At 38.9% G+C, this 18,793-nt stretch overlaps 1 protein-coding gene across 1 annotated transcript in view; it reads right to left on the bottom strand.

Moving 5' to 3' along the window:
- The window catches only part of DNAH5 (dynein, axonemal, heavy chain 5), a gene marked incomplete at its 3' end in the record, with an annotated part of 181,984 nt that extends 163,558 nt beyond the window's left edge, over window positions 1-18,426 (bottom strand). Inside the window, exons 1-2 of the mRNA XM_008569081.1 lie at window positions 18,411-18,426; window positions 16,934-16,989 (exon numbers count right to left, since the gene is read on the bottom strand). Of these exons, the coding sequence (XP_008567303.1) occupies window positions 16,934-16,989; window positions 18,411-18,426 (72 nt within the window). The remainder of the gene's footprint in view (window positions 1-16,933; window positions 16,990-18,410) is intronic.
- Between the last annotated feature and the right edge of the window lie 367 nt (window positions 18,427-18,793).

Below are 18,793 nucleotides of genomic sequence, written 5' to 3'. Positions count from 1 at the left end.
TAGTTGTTATATCTTCTTCCCCCTCCCCCCGGTTTTTTTGTGTGTGTGTACGTGGGGGAATTAATTTGTTTGTTTTTCTTTTTAGCTCCCACCAATAAGTGAGAACATGTGGTATTTCTTTTTCTCTGCCTGACTCGTTTCACTCAATATTATTCTCTCAAGGTCCATCCATGTTGTTGCAAATGGCAGTATTTCATTCGTTTTTATAGCTGAGTAGTATTCCATTGTGTAGATATACCACATTTTCCGTATCCACTCATCCGATGGAAAGAACTTTACTTTCTTTTTTTAAGGATGCCCAATGGCCCAGGCTGGTTCTGCTGCAAATATAACCTAATCCTTATCTCTTGAGCAGTAGAACAAAGTAAATATCAATGGAATCTCATCATTCCTACAAGAGCACCAGCTCTACAGGGAAGGGATGTTTTCTATTTTGGTTTTTGCAATATCCACAGTGCCCAGACCAGTGCCTGCAAAGAGCAAAGCCTCAATTACTAACTAATCAGTGGAAAATTACCAGGTCAATCACTTTACAAGTCACTCTCAAGTAATGAAAGGCTGGAACAAATTATTCTAGACCAGTGCAAGTTCCATGATCACAGACCCAGACTTCAGTCAATAGGCTCCTAGGTCTTCTGTGCTATTGTGACTCCAGCATAAACTACTACATGGAATTCTGTCATGAGTATGGCTTGTCACTCCACCTCAATTTACAGCAAATATAACTAACCTCAACCTTTTTTAAAAAATTCACTGGAAAAGGATTTGGATATAAGGGGGACTATTCGGTGAACAAAATTTAATGTGTTCTCCACCAGAACAGAGAGACGGATTGTCTTATATGGCAAAAGTCCCCACCCACGTTCCCATTCTGGTCCTCTGGGCAAATAAGGGATTTGAGCTTGCTCAGTTCTGATTGGTTTGGCCCACTATGCAAAAGACGGATCCTGGCTTGCTGAGTTCTGGCCAGTTAACACTTGATAGGTTGCAGTCCATTGGTTAAGTTCAGGTGGCAAGGTAAGGCTTTGTCACAGCAGTTACCTGTGGCACAGGCAGGGACAGGCAGCAGTCTGTGGAAACCTTAGGGCACATGTGTAACCTGTAGTCAGCAAATAGCTACCCAGCTCCATTCAGAATTTAGACTCGGTGAACCACTCATGATCCATCTCGAAGAATGGGCTCTTTCAGGGTCCACAGCCTACATCCCATATAAATTTTTTGAATTATGGAAACTGAGGGAGCAGTTCTCTCACTCCTTTCCTTTTATAGCCTCCTCTACAAAGTTAACCCCATTTCCATGTCTTCCTACAGAGAAAAGCCTCCCTCTCTGCCTTCCAGCTTTCTGTTTTAACCCACCACGCCCCATCTCCTCTTCCAGACTCTGCAGGAGGGAAGAGGCTGCTCTGTGCTGCTGCCTGGCCCATCCTCACCCGCTCTTTAATTGGGTGTGAGAACCACAATTTGGAAACTCTCTACTTCTAACTGTGCTTTTCGCATCTTGTCTTTTCTCACTCTCCTTTCATTTCATGTCTGCGGGTTTAAGGACCACAGCTGCAAAGAAGTGCTGCCCCGCCTTCCTGAATTAACAGCACTTCAGGAAAGTAGTTTCCAGAAGAGTCAGAGACTCCGTGCTGGCTACTACCACTCACAGCAGGTGCTGCAGTGAAGCCTTCCTTTGTTTAACAAGAGCCACACTCCCCCTCTATTGCGAAGAGATAGCACTTAAATAAAGAAGGCACCATCGATTTTCTTGTGTCCCAGAATAAGCTTTGGAATCTTGTCTATTTTTGCTGGAGTTTACAGGGCCCCTAAGTCGTCCCACTTACTAACTCCCTTCTCTGTCATTCTTCCCAGGCAAATAAAGGATTCTCTCTTTACCGTTTACTGTGTATGAATTTTTCACCCAAACAACCCAAAACTTGCTGCACAGGCATCCCCATCACCACAACCTCCCCTCCCCCCAACATTCCATCATCCAAATTCTAACCTGGAATCTGTTTTCTGCATACCAAATTTCTGGACCAAAATGAGACGTAGCCTTCACATGGCTATATATTGTGTCTTCCCCTAACCCCACAGTGTTTTTATTCCAAAAATCAGAAGTACCTCTCTTGTAGAATTCCAAGAGTTCTTTCTGGCAGCAGGGACCACATAATTCAAGTGCCTTTTACCCATATGGTAAAAAAAAAAAAAATCTCATATGTCACTGTTCACATCATATATGGGACCGGGTGAAATTCCCCAACTTTTCTTATTCATACAACAAACCATCATGCTTAAAGCTGGCTGCTCATTAAAATCTCCTGAAAGATTTAAAATCCTGATGCCTGAGCCTCCCACCTCCAAGAAATTCTGACTTCTCTGGTCAGGAGTGGGGCCAGGCATTGCTACTTTTCTCTAATGTGCCCCTGATAATTGTAATGTGCAGCCCAGCCTGAGACCACTGCTCCAAAGAAAGTCATTTTATGAACTGATCATAATTAGTACAACCAGGTTCTGACCTGATGTTCTCATTTGAACTTAAACAGAGAAAGTCCAAGGGCATAAATTTAGAGTTAGAAGCATAGTCCTTCTAACTCTAGACCTCTTTTTTTCTCCCTACTAGACTGTGCAAAAATTGAATGATAAAAAAAGTTCAGCTCTAAACTCTGTGATGTTGGAAGGGCTCTTCCCCGCCATACCACGGAGCACAGCACTTGGTACAAAGTAGGCATTCAAGAGATATTTGTGGAATGGACACGTTTTGCACCTACAGTCACAATCTCCCAGGGTTCTGGCTATGGCATGATGATGACGTGGGCATCTTTGGGCATTAACTTGTTCAGGCTTGAGTGTCCTCACTGAGCCTTAATTAACAAGTGGTACCTGTCCCCTCCCCACTAAATCCTAGAGTGGTTCACCTTTCAGCACTCCAAGGACACTATTTTGACCATCTATATGTGAAATTTATTGACAGAGCCCAATAGATCTGTGCCTGATTAACAGAGGATGTTGAAATCGGTTTGGTATTTTGCCAGAGAATAACAAAACTGACAGCCTTTCAGAGTTCAAAAGTTACCTGAGAGCAAAGGCTCTTTTTGTCTTGGCTTCCACTAAGCACCCACTGGAAACAATGGCTGCCTCCTGCAGAGTTCTCAGCGGGGGGAAAGGGGTGTGCCTCCCTGCAGAGTGTGCGCCTGCTTCCCCCACAGCCTCTACACCCAAGAGAATCACTATTGAGAGAAAACTTGTAGCAATCTGAAAGTCCATGAGCCACAGTATTCCCTAGCATAAATACATACTGTATAAAACATGAACCATACACAGCCCTGCAGTAGGGAGAAAACTTTTCTCCATTTTAAAACCAGCTTTGCAATTAGGTGAGTTTAACAGTCAAGAGGACTGTCATATAACTCTCAAGTTGTTGAGGTTTTTTTCTGGAAGTCGACAAAGTCAATCAGTAAAATTATATATTTCTGTTTTATTTTAGGAAAGGAAAGAAAAATAGAATTCACAAGTCTGGAGTTCATGGCCGTTGTACACTTGTAACTAAGTAGTAAGCAGTCTTTATGAGAAAAGCAGAAAGAAGGCAGACATCACATCTGGGTTACATTTTTTGCAAATAGGTGAGTGAATATATACAGAATTAATTCAAGTTTTTTAACTGAAAATCACTTGTGTTTATTATACAAGAGGAAGGTACATAACTTGACTTTTCTAAACTCATAGAGCTTCTGGTACATTTGGTTGTTACTGGCAGGTAGGTTTTGGATTAAGTCAATTATTATATTACAGTCACCTAATTATAATATATCATCTTTACAGTAATAGTTCCAGGCCAAGGTTAAATAAATACAAACATATAGTTTTATGTTAGGTAGCTTTGGAATCTTTCCCAATGGTTATTTTAGGTCATGAAGTTATAATTTAATGAATTGTCATATCAGTTGACAAAGATTCTTTTCTTGACCAAACTTCAATCAGGCTCCTGAACCTTCCCCAACGCACATCTGTGTACTTACCTGTAAAATCCGGTTTCAGCAAAGAATCCTGTTAAGTTAGTTTAGCAAGAACCCTCCACCTTCAATACCTGGTCACCCTCGATGTCCTATTGGGATCCTCATCCTTCACCATTGCCCAGGTGATGTCTGATCACCCCAGCCTGTCTTCAGCAAGAATCTTGGCAGGTAGATTTAACCAGAATCCCCCTTACCCCTGATTTTTCCTCTTAGTAACTTTCCATTCACTGACCCCCCACCCTGCAACCCGGCTATAAATTTCCATTTGCATATGCTGTATTCAAAGTTGAGTCCAATCTCTCTCCCCAACGGTATGAGTCCCGATACCTATCACAATGATTCTAAATAAATCCCTACTTACCATGCTTTAACCAATATCATTGAATAATTTTTTCTTTAACACACTAAATAGAAAATGTGTAGTTACTTACATAATGTACTGCAACATTATCAAGATAATTCTGTTAATATCATACCTCATTGGAGTGAAATAAACCAGCATCCTAAACATATAAAGGAAACCTCCAAAATACTTAACTTACTTCCAATAATTATACCTGAGGTTTTATAATCCAGTATAATATTTTAGACTTGGAAGTGAAGTACAGGAAACATTTTTAGACATGTGAAATGTCAAACTCATTCAATTTATTACACAGCATACGTTAAGGTATATTGTTGTGGCTCAGAAAACAATACCTACCCAAAATATGTCACTTTGGACTTCAATCTGTGAACACCTGTGGAGCAGCAAATGCAGGGAAGGGCTTTTCCTGAAGTTCTCTTATGTGAATAAGGGCAGTTTCTCCAAAAGGAATGTAATTGTCATGAGCCCCCTCCCTATAACGTCTCAGACAGGGAAGATTAACGCACAGGAAAGGAGACTAAAGGTCAACACTGCCTAGTCTTAGGAGGGCTGCTACTTGAGACACTCTGTCTGTATAACAAGATAACCTTTGTTAATCATGCATTTCCTTCCCTCACCCTCCCACAGCTTGTGTTGCAATATCCCCTCTGCTCCCAGAAGCCCCACGCCCCTAGTTCATTCTGTAGCTCAAAATTCTATTTAAGCGTCAACTATCTCGTCCTTCTTTGAGTCTTATATTTTGTGAGGTGTTCATGCCTATGTACAAATAAATTTGTATACCTTTTCTCCTGTTACTCTGTTGGTATCAGAGACTCAAATTATCAAACCTTCAGAGGGTGGAAAGAAAGTTCCCTTTCCCCCTACAGTATTGTGTGCCAAGCTCTGTGTTAAGGGGAGGTTACTTTTAAATGGAGAGGATGTCATCTCTGCCGTCCAGGAGCTCACAGTCCATCTAGGGAAAGAGATATGTAAACAAATATTTCACTGCCGTGATGTGACCAGGCTCTATCAGACATAGAAGCAAAGTGCTGAGATGGTCCAAGGAAGGAAGCGCTCACCACCTCCTGAAAATGTCAGGGGAGGCTTCTCAGAGAAGACAACACTTGTACTTGGTCTTAAACAATGAGTGTTTGCCAGCAAGCAAGTGCAGGGGCTTGGCTGGAAGATGTCCACCTTGAGAAGGATGCTTCAGAATCACAACGCCTGGGGAAGTGAGAGGGCAGGTGGTAGAGTAGGTTGAAAATGCAGAGACAGCATTCTGCTCTTTTCCAGGCTAGAGAGAATCATCTGGGCTGTTGGGGATACATAAAAAGATGCAGTGATGAAGCCCAGTAGGAAGCATGTGTTAATGTTGCAAACTGGAGTCCTAGAGAAACCTCCATTTTCTTCTGACATTAATTGGCAGTGGAAGCGCTTCCAAATCCCTCTCTGTGTGTTTGCATAATAAAAAGCTGCTGAGCTGAGCCCTGTGCTAAGGAAGCTCTCCTTCAATGTGACTTCCAAAGGCACATCCTTGCTTCTCACGTCTGTGACCTCATTTAAAGGCACAGAGAACACAGAGAATGGGGGATTTCAAAGAGCAGCCTAGACTCTGCCTTAACTATCTCTAATCACCAACAGAAGTTTACAGGTTGGAAAGAATACAAAGTGCTCAAACTAAGAAGCCTGCTTAAACTGAATGTGTTTTTTGCCACAGGCAAGTGTCTTCCCAAAAGATGCATTGTAAGTCTCTACGTGAGTTTACAGTTTAGGCGGCAGAAAAGCCTAAGGATGCAAATCTTTTTTTTTTTTTTAATTTGTAATAAGAACATGTAGCCTTGCACACCATACAAACATTAGTAAACAAATACGTTTCTCATGAATTCATCAGTGTATAACTTTGAACTTTTTTTTATGTGTTTTTCCACCCAGATGTGAAGATGATAATCCCAAATACACGTGCAGATTTACAGATGACAGGTCCTTACCGTTAAAACGCGGGTGACACTCTGCTTCCAAAGCTGTCTCCTACCAATCCTAAACATCACAGCAATCCGTACAGCTTATGGACTGGCCAGAGTCAGCTCTTCCAGAATGGTCTCCTAACTCCTGAGAAACCATGCAACAGGCTTTCAAATGAAAAGTCCTCTGGAGGACCTGAGCTTCACTCTCACATTTCTAATTTGCATGTACTATTCACCACATTCACAGAATAAAAAAGAAAAGTCTACTTGTACTGCTCATGTTTTCCTTCTAGAGTCTCTGCCCTTAGGCCCTTCCTCTGTTCCAAAGCCTTAGGTTGTTAGGGTAATACTGTGTATACACTATGCAGTTTAACCATGCCTCTTAATCGTGTTTATCAACCAATCAAAGCATTTTAACTGCTCGGTTGCAACACAACTTCTTCTGATGCTGTTTAATTCTATGCAGCACCCAACAATAAGCTTTGCGTCAATAGAGATATGAAAATAATTTCTTTGAACAATGAGAAAATTTAAACCATATCAAAACAGAAAGCAGAGAAGCCATAGCTCTGAATATATCACTCAAGTTAAGAAACTGAGTCTTACTTTGTCTAAACAACTTTGTGTGCACTATTAACTGCCAGCATTGTGACTAATTGTGACTAATTGCCAGATAGGCTAACTGTGACCCAAAGGAGCCATTTTCTCCCTATAAAGAACAAGAAGCCTATTTCATATGCAAATAGCAAATGATGTCCATAAATTACTGGTGCTTGCGCAGTTCCACATACACATAAACCCTGGTAATTTATCCTATGTGGCTAAACATCTTGATCACCCTTACTGTGAAGATATAATGGGGAAACACTGCCAAGTGCTTTGGGAGATCTCTTATGTATGATTTCTCTCATCAAGATGAGTGAAAGACAGGACATTTAGGGTTGGGCTCATTGAATCAAGGATTTAGTCCGTGGAATTCAAGGTCCAGCAACTCAAATCCTATCAGGTCATACGAGGAGAATCAGGAAAGTGGAAACTCACCCTGCTAATATCCTGCTATTCACCCTCACAAGAGACTGACTTGAAAGCTGTGGTGCTAATTTGGGATCTGAATATGGGAGATTCCGCTAGTCAACAGGCAGTTCTAGGGTGTGGCCTCCATATGTAGGGTTAATAAAGAGACAACATTTAGACAACATTAACCTGAATGTTATTTGGTAAGCAAATAACTGGAGCACAGAAGTTTGAGTTTATTTACAGGATATTTTTTAAATCAGCTTCTGTGTGTTGGTAAAGGGCTGTTTTCTGTTCTAATTATGAATAGTGAAGAGAGATACCTACACTCAGAGTCGCTGTCCTCTGTGGGTGTCAAAAGGGCACCAGAGAATGGCAGGTGGATCTGAGCCGCCTCGCTCAGCAACTCTATCAGTCCCAAGAAGCCTCTGTCAACACACAACCTCAGGACACATCTGTTACAATTCATTACATCATCGATTATCTTTCATTAGGTACATTTAAATCAGTGCTTCACTAATGGTATTTTAGGCAGCAGCAGCCCATTTACAATGTACCTCTTGGGGAGAGTTACTTTCTGAGATTTCCACAGATGGCTGATGGCATTCATTCTGTGTTTGGCAGGCGTAACTATGACTCTCTTGAGGCTTCACAGCAAACTGCAAAGTCTTCCAGCCTCTGTGGCTAAATTTCAACCTCCTTTGGGCAAGGTAGAAGCAGTAGGTGTCTTCAGGGATCTTCAGGAGGGTCCTAGACCCCTGAAGAAGGCTCACTGAGAAAGCGCAAGCCTGAATCTATGACTGACCTCCCTATCCCTTATTCCCCCTGAAAGAAAATTAATTTCTGATAGTTGGACAAGTTATCAAATAATTGTTCAGTAAGAGAGTCAAAAAGGTTTTCATACAAGTAGTTTTCATCAGGCAATGGCTTCAACTGGCAGGACTCCACCTGTGGGAACTCTTACACCAGGAGTTCTGCAGCCCTGTATGTACGGACAGTGCACCTCTCCCAGCTGAAAATATTGGCCATACACAAATCTTAAGTCAGGCATAATGGGAAAACTAGAGTGGACAATGGGCCATATATACACAGGAGACTTCGTTCAGAAATCCAAGTACCTTCAGGCAAAGTTTGAAGTTCCACTTTCATTCATTCATTCATTTATTCATTCATTCAACAAATGTCTGTGAGTGCTTTTTATGGGGCCAGGCACTGTACTATATACTATAAATAGAACAACTAATAAAAACACACATTTACTCAAACATGAAAAAACATTAATTGGAAGATGCATAATTATTCAATGCCACACTCAGAAAGAGAAAATAAAATGCTGCCAATTAAACCTAAATACAGCACCAATTTTAAGATGCATTCTGATTTCACAGATGTTAAGATATAAAAAATGAACATCTCAGAATCAATGAAAACTGGTCATTCCTGCCTTTAATGGGGGTAAATATTAAACAAATACCACATAAATAAATGTATAATTATAAATAAAATATAATTAGAAATTTTGGAAAGTGTATTTAAAAAGTAAGGTTAAAGCTTTACTAGAACCTCTGTTCTGAATTATTACCATTTTGTGGTTATTCTGATAGAGTCTGGATGTGTTGTACCTGCAAAACTCATGCAGAAATCTGGTCCCCAAAGTGACAGTGTTGGGACCTGTTTGAGTCATGGAGGCAGATCCCTCATGAATGGATTAATGCTTTCCCTGGGTGGGGGGATTAATGAGTGAGTTCTTGCTCTATTAGTTCTCGTGAGAGCTGGTTGTTTAAAAGACCTTGGCACATCCCTCTCTCTCTCTTGCTTCTTCCTGCCATGTGATCTGCTTGTACCTGCCAGCTGCCTGCCACTTTCCACCATGAGTAGCAGCAGCCTGAGGCCCACGCCAGATGCAGCTGTCCCAGAATCATGAACCAAATAAACCTCTGTTCTTGATAAATTACCCAGTCTCAGGTATTTCTGTTATAGCAACACAAATGGACTAATACATATTCCAAAGTGTAAAATTTCCTGAACTCATCCCTAAATTATGGAGTCACCTACTTTGGGCCTTGAAGCCCTGTGTTGTATGCCATATAGCATAATAGAAAAGTGCAACTTTGGGATTAGGCAGACCTGGACTTAAATCCCAGCTCTGTCTTCTTCCAGCTACATGACATTGGAGCTTTAGTTTCCTAAGTTATACATTTGAAATAAAACCACCTGCCTAACAGACTGGTAAGGATTTAAATATATTTAAAACTCCTGTATCCTCATAAGCACCTAATAAATAAAAGATATAATCATATTTGTTTTACTTGCAAAAGAGTTATGACTACAACTTGTGGCAATATCAATGTGGGGACAAATTCCCAAGGAATGATATTAATCTAACCCACAAATTCCAGTTTCGAGCTCTTTGGAAGTTTTGCCCTTGATTTCTGAGTACACTCCAAGAAAAAGAGTAAGCCAGGCTCTGCAAGTTACCATCCACATTTCCATCTCTAAGAATGTCTTAGTGAGGCCCAACAGAATCAAACGCATTCATCAGTTTAATGGCCTTATAAACAGCAAAACAAGAGACAGCATATAAAAATGGCAAACGGGTTCAGTGGGATGAGAAAGCACCACATTTCTTCCATTCTGAGTTGCACATGTTTTTCACTTTTATTGTGTTAAAATTGATGCATCTTATATTCAGCATCCTCTTATCATTGCTATTAGTTGGGCACATGAGTGAAATTGCCAGCACTTGTGCGGACCAGCTGTCACCCCAAGTGTCATGATGAGGCCACTGCAGCACCTTGATATTACAGTTGGCAAACCACTGAAGGTCCATTTGAGGAAGGAATGTGTGTCCTGGATGGTTCCTAAAAATCTTCACTGACACCTTCTGGAAAAGACCAGCATCGCAACTTGCACAATGGGTGTTAGTGGATTGGAATAAAATCCTGGAAGAGTTAGATCTTAAATGTGAAGAAGTTTTAGAAATATCTTAACTAATTCAATGCATTTATCTTTGTATGGATGCACAGTGATAATATTTGATTTTTTAAAATCTAATTGTTTAAGTCTAAAAGAGCTTTTTCAGTTAAAATAAAAATTCTAAGAAAAAAATGCATCCTAGTTTAGTCGACAGCTGTTTTTTCTTTCTTGGTGAATGACACAGTGGTGCATGTTTCATCTGATGATGGTTTAGGTCAAATGCAATACAGTTTTATAAGCACTGGTAATCAAGGAAAACTTCTTGGAGAAGATAAGGCAAGGCTTGAAGAAGGGCCAGATTCAAATAAATAGATAGGAAAAAGCAGAGATAACATATGTGGGAAATGTCAAGAACAGGCGTAAAGGCTGGAATTCAAGACAGCCTGTTTTGTGCTGCAGCTATTAGAAAAAAAATATTGATTCATCCCTGAAAGGTATGTTGAGGCTGAACAGTGGGTATCAACCTAAGGTAACAACCTTTGCAGGCATTGGGAAGATGCTGAAGAATAAATTGACAAAAGTCCTCCTTAGGAAGATTACACTGGTGGTTGTAGGCAGGAAGGAGTAGAGTGGAGAGACAGTGAAGGCAGTGTCCTTTGATGAAGAAATAAAGGATTCGATAGAAGGGTGGGAGCAGAGGTCTCCCCAAGCCACCCAAAAATGAACAAACAAGCTAAATAAAAATATGCATGTCCCCTTGTCCCCATCCAACATTTTGCTACCCCTAAGCTACTCCTATATAGAAATCCTAGTTAAAGAAGGACCAGTAAAGACTAGGTAAAACAAACCTCACCAAAACACACACACACACACACAAACTGATGGAACCTGACAACTGGTAGCAGAGGAAAGGAAACACAGTTGTCAGAGATGACTGCATTTTGTCCAGCATGGATAAAGCAAAGAATCACAGGAACTCAAACAGGAATGGAGAAATCTACAGAAAGAGTACATTTTGGAGACTAGATGTCTAAAGAAATGTAAATAAAGCTCTGATTCTTTACTCATCGTTTCGGTCTTTCCATCTTGAAAACATGAAAGCCAGTAATTATATGCAAGACCAAAAACATCCAGTACCTTTTTCTTTATTCTATCATAATAAAAACTTATCATAAAAAGAAAATAAAGGAACCAATAATGTTTTGATGCTATAATCATTTGAGCTGCACTGCCAAAATAAAGTAATGATTCTAAAAGCTTCAAGTGAAGTGGCATTGTTTGTTGGTTTGGCCACCATTTTCATGAATTGAAATTGTGCAGAAAAAGCTTAAAAAGATACACAAGTTTTCTGGAAGCCTCATCTGTCAAAATTCAAAAGAGAGAAGTGGGGGAAAGAGAGGAGAAATCCCAGAAGAGGATACGGTAAGCTGATGCATTTAGAGTAAAGCAAACATTAAACACAGCATCCAACTTCTACAGGAATAGAATGTAGGAAGAAAGGTGCCTGCTGCTAAATGCACCTTCCCGACGTTATTCTGTATAGTGCTTTTCATGTAGAAAGAGTAAGAATTGGAAATGTTTGGCATTGAGAGAGGGATATACTAAGGAAATACTATCTCAGGGCATCCTTTCTCCTTGTCCTGTCTTCCCTGGTGAAACTCTACGTATCTCTGTAGAAATAATGTTTTATTGGCTTTGGGAAGCTACATTTCTGATCCTGACTTTTGCACATGCTGGTTGGTTGTGTAGCCTTTGATAAACCATCAGCCACACTGGCCCCATTTTCCCCATGAATAACATGAGATAGGGGCCCAGTGTTCTTACAGGCACCTTCCAGCTCCGAAAAATTCACAACCTAAGTGAGTGACCTTAGATCACATGCTAAAAGTAACTGCATTGCTACTTACCTTTAAGCATACTACATGATTAAAGTAACGGCATTGTTATCTTAACATGAATTCTACATGTACTATCTTATAACATGGCACGTAAAATATCGGAAAAATCATGATATCATTTAATCATCTGAGATTGACCACTTTAACCTTGCAGTACTGTTACATCTATGATATTTTCTCCACAGGAATTTTTTTCCATTCAGTTGCCCAAATCTTAAGCAAATGATGCTCCCTGGATCATGATATTTGTTCTTTTTATATAAAGCTGTAGTGCTTTATAAAACTCTTCTTTCAAACCTAACCACGCAAAGCTCAGGGGCTCTGAATGAAGATATGGAAATCAAATTTTCGGTGCAAACCATAGGGTTTATTACAGTAAGTCTTTCTGGCACCCTGCTTTTGGTACTGCCGCTTAGCACGGTTATTATTTATCATGTCGAACCTTTCCAGATCATATTGCCTACCTTGGTTATTCAGTCGTTCCTTGTTAGGCACAGAAAGAGAAATATCACATGTTCTCACTTATTTGTGGGAGCTAAAAATAAATGAACAAATACACAAACAACCTGGAGGGGGAGGGAAGAAGACACAACAATCACTATTCCTTGAAGTTGATACGACAAGTGAACAGAAAGGACATTGTTGGGAGGGAGGGGGGAGAGGGAGGAGGGAGGGAGGTGTCAGTAATGGGCCACAATAATCAACCACATTGTATATTGACAAAATAAAACAAAAATAAAAATAAAAATAATAAATAATAAAATCATATATTTATAAAAAAAAAGTGCTATGAGAACATAAAATAGGAAGCCTTGATCTTGTCTGGAGGGGGTTAGAGAAAACCTTCCATAGAGAGGAGTATTTGAATTGAGATGTAAAGGATAAGTACAAAGTAAGTGGACATCACGTGAACGCGTAAGATGCTCAGCCTTCCAAGGGAAGTAGAGTTCGAGGTTTGAAAAGAATAAAGACATTTTTTCTAGAGGAGAAAATTGACCAGGAAAAATTTTCAGAATGGAAGGGAAATACTGAGTGTCCATTTAAAGTGGGTGATCATAAATTTATAGTAAAAAAAAATGCCTTTTCTCTTGTTTTAGGCTTATTCTAGGAGCACTGAGATGCTCAGGCACAGGCACTGGAAAATGAATAGCTATATTCACATAGGATGAGGGTTTTAGCCAAGAGCTGATCTGATCAATTTACATTCTATTTTCTTCTAGTACTCCATGACTTTGGATAAGAGCTGCAACAAAAATATCCATCTCAAATTACTTCGGTGTATAGTAGAAAGTAAAGACCAAATTAAAGGTTTTTTTTCTCCCCCATCAAGTGAATAAACAATTTTCTCAAAAAAAAATTAAGCACTATTTCATACATAATTCATAAAAATAACACTTCTTTAATTAAAGCTTGTTTGTAATTATAACCTAAAGGAAAACCAACAGCATAGGAATGACCCCATGCCTTAATTACTTGCGCTTTCAGAAATACAAGATCCAAACAAAGATATGACTAGTGTTAATTAGACAGATGAGAATCCTTATTAATGTGATAATTCTCGTTTTGTGAAAGCAGTAGGAGCTAATGACCTTTACCCTTATGATACCCTTTAGTTGATATTTTTCCAAGGCACATATGGCCATTCACCTTTCTTAAACACCATAACATAACTTGTAATAAATATCATTTCTATCTATTGTAATACATGATTATTTTTCCAAATATAAAGCAACAAAAACTCCAACTCATATTCACTCTTATTTGATTCTGCTCTAGTATATCTGGGCTGATTGGTCAGCTCAGTTTGTTACAGTGTGGTGCTGATAATACCAAGGTCCATGGTTCTATACCTGTATAGTCACTACAAAAAAAAAAGATTAAAAAAGGAAAAATATATTTCATTATACAAGTCACTGCCCATACCATGATCTGGTCTCTGGGATTGAAGATGTCAAGGAGCAGTGAATAATGCTGAGAAAGTCCTCAGCCTGCTGCACCTGCTCCGGCTGAGTGCCACCAGCAGACACTCACAACCCTGCAGAAAGCCAAGATGACAGCTGTGGAAATGGAGATCCAGGGTTCAGGTTTCACTGAGGGATCATTCTGGGGGCTATCTTTTTCATCACTTTCATGTTAGGTTTTGTTAAACAGAGAAAGAAATAAGTAGAGAGTTAGGTTGACCAACGAACATAAAAATTCTCATTTAACATTGCACATAGGTCCTCTTTGCTTTTCTCTTGTGCTAAGGTATCATGAAATGGTAACCTCAAAATCCCTTCCTATAGAAAGATTTAATGACAAAAATGAATCAAATGTCATTCAGTATAAAATAAAATTCCAATATTTGGAATTGTTAGCTGAGCCATTCAAGAGACATTTTCTCAAAGCAACAAAGAATAACCCCAGTCCAGAGCCTCTAATATCACCCCTTCGGAAGCACATTAATTAACCGCCATCATAGAGGACCTTCCCAACGTGTGATAGCTTGACTTCGCAACCGCCCTTTTACTGTTATTTTTATCATAAATGAAAACCCATGAAAATAAGGAAGATGTATTTATAAACACCAATGGTTAGCACTCAACACCCGTGCCAAAGGGGTTGGCACTAAAATGGAATGCATTGGTTTGAGAGGCAGGAAAACGTTTGATTGCAAGAATGGGATCCAATACAGCAAATCCATTTATCTGAAACCAGGCAGTAGTTTCTGCAAAGAAGGTTTTGTATCTCTTTGGAAAGTTTAAGAATAGGCTTGTGGAGACATCAAAGGAAGTCATTTCCAGCAAGAAAGAGAATAATTTGATCACCACAGTAATAGAACAAGCAGTTGGCGGCAGAACAGAGTTCAGGGCAGGCACAGGGGCTATGCTTTTGGTGACTCTCAACCTCCACCAATACCATTGCAAGCTCAGAGGGCAGCGGAAGAACTGCTTAGTAAATGAACAAACATTTATAACCTCATCGAGGGTCTAAATAGGGCTTTAAACTCCCAACTACCTACAGTTACAAATTATATTAGAGTTAGTCCACTACCAACAAAACAAAATTTATACTGCCAAGGAAGACAAAAATAACCCAATTTATCTACCTGTTGGTGTTTTCTGTATTTCACCTTTCTTAAACAGCATAACACAACTTGTAATAAATGTCATTACTACCTATAGATGTTAACAGACAAATCTCAGACATTGCTGTTTTCTTCAACCATAAAAATGTTAAAATAGCATTTCAAAGTTCAAACACAAACTCCGTTTACCACACACATAAAGAATAAGTTCATTTTATTGCTAACAAAACTAAAATATAGAAACTCTATGCAGACCAAATGTTCCTTCAGAGCTTCTTTGAGGATAAGTTTCAAAGCTTACTTCTTATCAAAACCAGCATTACAACTTCCTGACAGAGCAGAGGTGACAGGACACCCAGGGAATATATACATACATTCCTATCACAAGCAGATTTAGCAATTTGCTTTATAATGCAATATCTAGTTGCTGCTTCTTACAGCATTGCCGGCTTCCTGATTTTCCATCTGTTATTGACTCTCCACTGAAAACAGTTAACACTGGGCCTTATATTCAAATGTGGCCCCCAGGTAGATTCAAACATCTAAATGAAATGGCACAGTTAACTACATAAGTCAACTTTCATGGACTGAAGTAAATTCCAAGTTGGGGACATAAATGTACCTAGATATGAAAATACAAAGGCAAGGAGAAGGAAAGAATTTTGAAAATATAGAATTTACCTATGATTTAGCATTTGACATAAAAACAATCTGAATAATTATTTTCTTTGGATTGTTTTAAATTTCAAATATTACATCATCAAAAATATAGGACCGTTTCTATTTTAATAGAAACAAAGATAGCAAAGAAAGACCCTAAATATCAAACCTGATGTATAATTCCTTTTCTAGGTGGTAACAAAGTTAATTCCATATTTTAGGTATGATTTAGGAAGAAATGCTATATAGTTTAAGAAAACAGTTTACTATAGCTCATTAATCACACCAAAGGCAACCAGGGTATATTTATCAAGCTTGTCTGATATACCCACAATAATGTTATTAAGACATAGCTCCTTCCCTGAAAGAGTCTGTAATCTAGCAAAGGAGATAAAACTAAATAAGGAAACAACTAGTCAACAATAAAGTATTAAACTGTAAGATCCTATCGAGACATATGGAAATCCAGGCTGCTGTATCAAGCTCGTGAGTCAAAATATGTAAAATATACCCTTAATATGTAATAAGATTGAAAAAATAAGAACTTTTTATAAAATTCAATTTTTAAATTAGTCTAAAACACTGAATAAAGTAGGAGCAAGAGCACACCAAAAACTTAAAGGGAAAAAATTTAAAGCTAACTAAAGTCTGTAGGATTTTCCTTTTATAATAGAAAAAAATAAATGAAAACATATTCCTGAGGTAAGTGCTCTTAAAGTGAGCTAGAGCAGGCCAAGAGAAAATAGTTTCTCTGCTTTTCTGCTTTATTCCTACCCCTTTTCCAAAACAGAGGGTTAACATTTGAATCTGCTCCAATAGAAAATTCTAGAAGAACAGTATATCCCCGATCCCCATTAACCGCACTGTTCGTCTCTCTGCCATTCATTCCACCTTCCACATCCAGGTCGCCTCTTCCTCATTCTCGCTTAACATTCCCACCCACTTTTGGGGTCTCCCTCTTTCCTTACCATAAAGCCTAAAAGAAAAATCATCTCTCAGCCAAATATCTCACATCATCACCAATGCTCTTGCCGTTCTGAGCACCATTTTGAAACAAGTTAGGATCACACCATCAGCATGAAGGTGAAGGCAGTCCAAGGCAACATGTCTTCATGAGTGGGTTTCACTGACAAACAACGAAAAGCAGAAAACAGGATGTGCCCAATTCATGACATAATAATAACAGAGTACAGAAAAACAAAACTTGAAGGGGTTAATTTGTTGAGTGATGTAGAGCAATAGGAGAAAATCTACTGCTTTTCTAATCCAGAAAATGCTCAAAGATGCAAACGGCAGTCTCCTAGGAGAAAATGGGAGGCAATTACGACTAAAGAACTAGTTGAAGGCAATTTTTCTCCAAACTGTTATCCCCGTTTGAGAATTACACTTCTCCTTTTTCTAAAGAAAATTAATGAAATGGAAAACATTTTTAAATCACAAAAGTTTGTCCTGTAAAAAGTTTTTGAAATGGAAAGCACTCCATTTAGAGTTGATCCCTAATTAGTTCTATTCAATTCTTGTAGAGATTAAGCCTTATTACAGATCAGTTCAAAACTTGCATTTCAATGTAAAAATTTTATTCTAGTATATGTAGAGAAAATCAAGACCTGAGGGGAGGGGAGGTCCTCACCAAGAGCATGTAATGATGAAGAAAGAACTGCGGGAATCTCCCGCCCTTCCCTGCAGACTCCTCCGGACCCACATCGCAGGGTGCACTCTCACCAGGGGGATGTACGTGCTTCCCTAAATGCACTTTCATAATCTGCCTGAAACACACGTCCTGCTTCTGTGCCAGCCACTGTCCCATTCATCTGTCAAGAACCTGTTCCCATTTCCCTCCCTCTGTGAGGTTCTTCCTGAATCTCAGGGCCCCCTTCTCTGAAATTCTACTGTTCATTGCTCTATTCTAATAGTCAGACTAAATAGTATTACATTTGAGAAATATGATTTATACTAGGGTTTCTTTTAAACAAAGGCTTTGAATACTGAGATTAGCACAGCATCTGACACATAATAAGTGCTCATTAAAAATATATTGAATGATAATTTTTAGTTACCTATATGTGTATTGAAATAAACTAAAATATTTCCTTTCTTTAAGTAATACCTCTATTTTTTAATCCCCTTGAAGTGTCCTCTTTTTGCCATTGTTGTTCTTATTCTTGTCATTTTTTTTTTTTTTTCAATTTGCTGCTATAGATAGTGATGGCGGTGTTTGGGCATGTGCAGTAAAATCATTGATAAATGTAGAAGGCAAATCCTAGCCCCTCCCATAAGTGTCATTTTTCTTGTTTGTGCCCCTAATTAATTAGAGGATGCAAACTTGCTTTTTCTGCATTTCTACTTTCCTCTATTAGCCTAGACTGAAGCATGAGGTTTACATCACTATCAACTCTCATATTTTTTCTTGCATTGAAATATAAGGCAGGTACTCTTTTTATTACCATTTTATTGAGTGATTATCCAATGGGATAGAATTGCAAACTGGAATTTTGTGAACTGAATTATTCAGAAGAGTGAATTTCAACATACTGAGCATCAACTTACCTTTACTCAGAGCCATCGGCTAATGTTTGCAAATATTTTCCTTACAGGGAATTGTTGCAATATTATTTGTGATGCAGGGGTGTGAAATTGGTAAAGTTCTACTATTAATAATGGACCTATAGACCCATGAAAAGAGCTCTGTACCTGCAACCCACAGTCCTAGCTTTATCAGGCTTTTTTCTTTTCCAAGAAGAAATCCTCAGAATTCCAGTTACAAGATTTACAGCATTTCAATCTCATGCCCTATAAAATCTTATGTTCAGAGGTTAATAAAATGAGATTAATCCAGAGATACTATATGTTGGTTCTTTTTTCCTTTCAAGCACAATACACTAAATAAAGCCGTCTATACTAGGGAAAGAGGGATTCTGGAAACAGCTGAC

The sequence above is a fragment of the Galeopterus variegatus genome, unplaced genomic scaffold, assembly GCF_000696425.1.
Source record: "Galeopterus variegatus unplaced genomic scaffold, G_variegatus-3.0.2 Scaffold463, whole genome shotgun sequence".
In the NCBI taxonomy this organism is placed as follows: Eukaryota; Metazoa; Chordata; class Mammalia; order Dermoptera; family Cynocephalidae; genus Galeopterus; species Galeopterus variegatus.
Note: the sequence above shows the minus strand (reverse complement) of the source record. Positions and strands in the feature narration are given on the sequence as shown.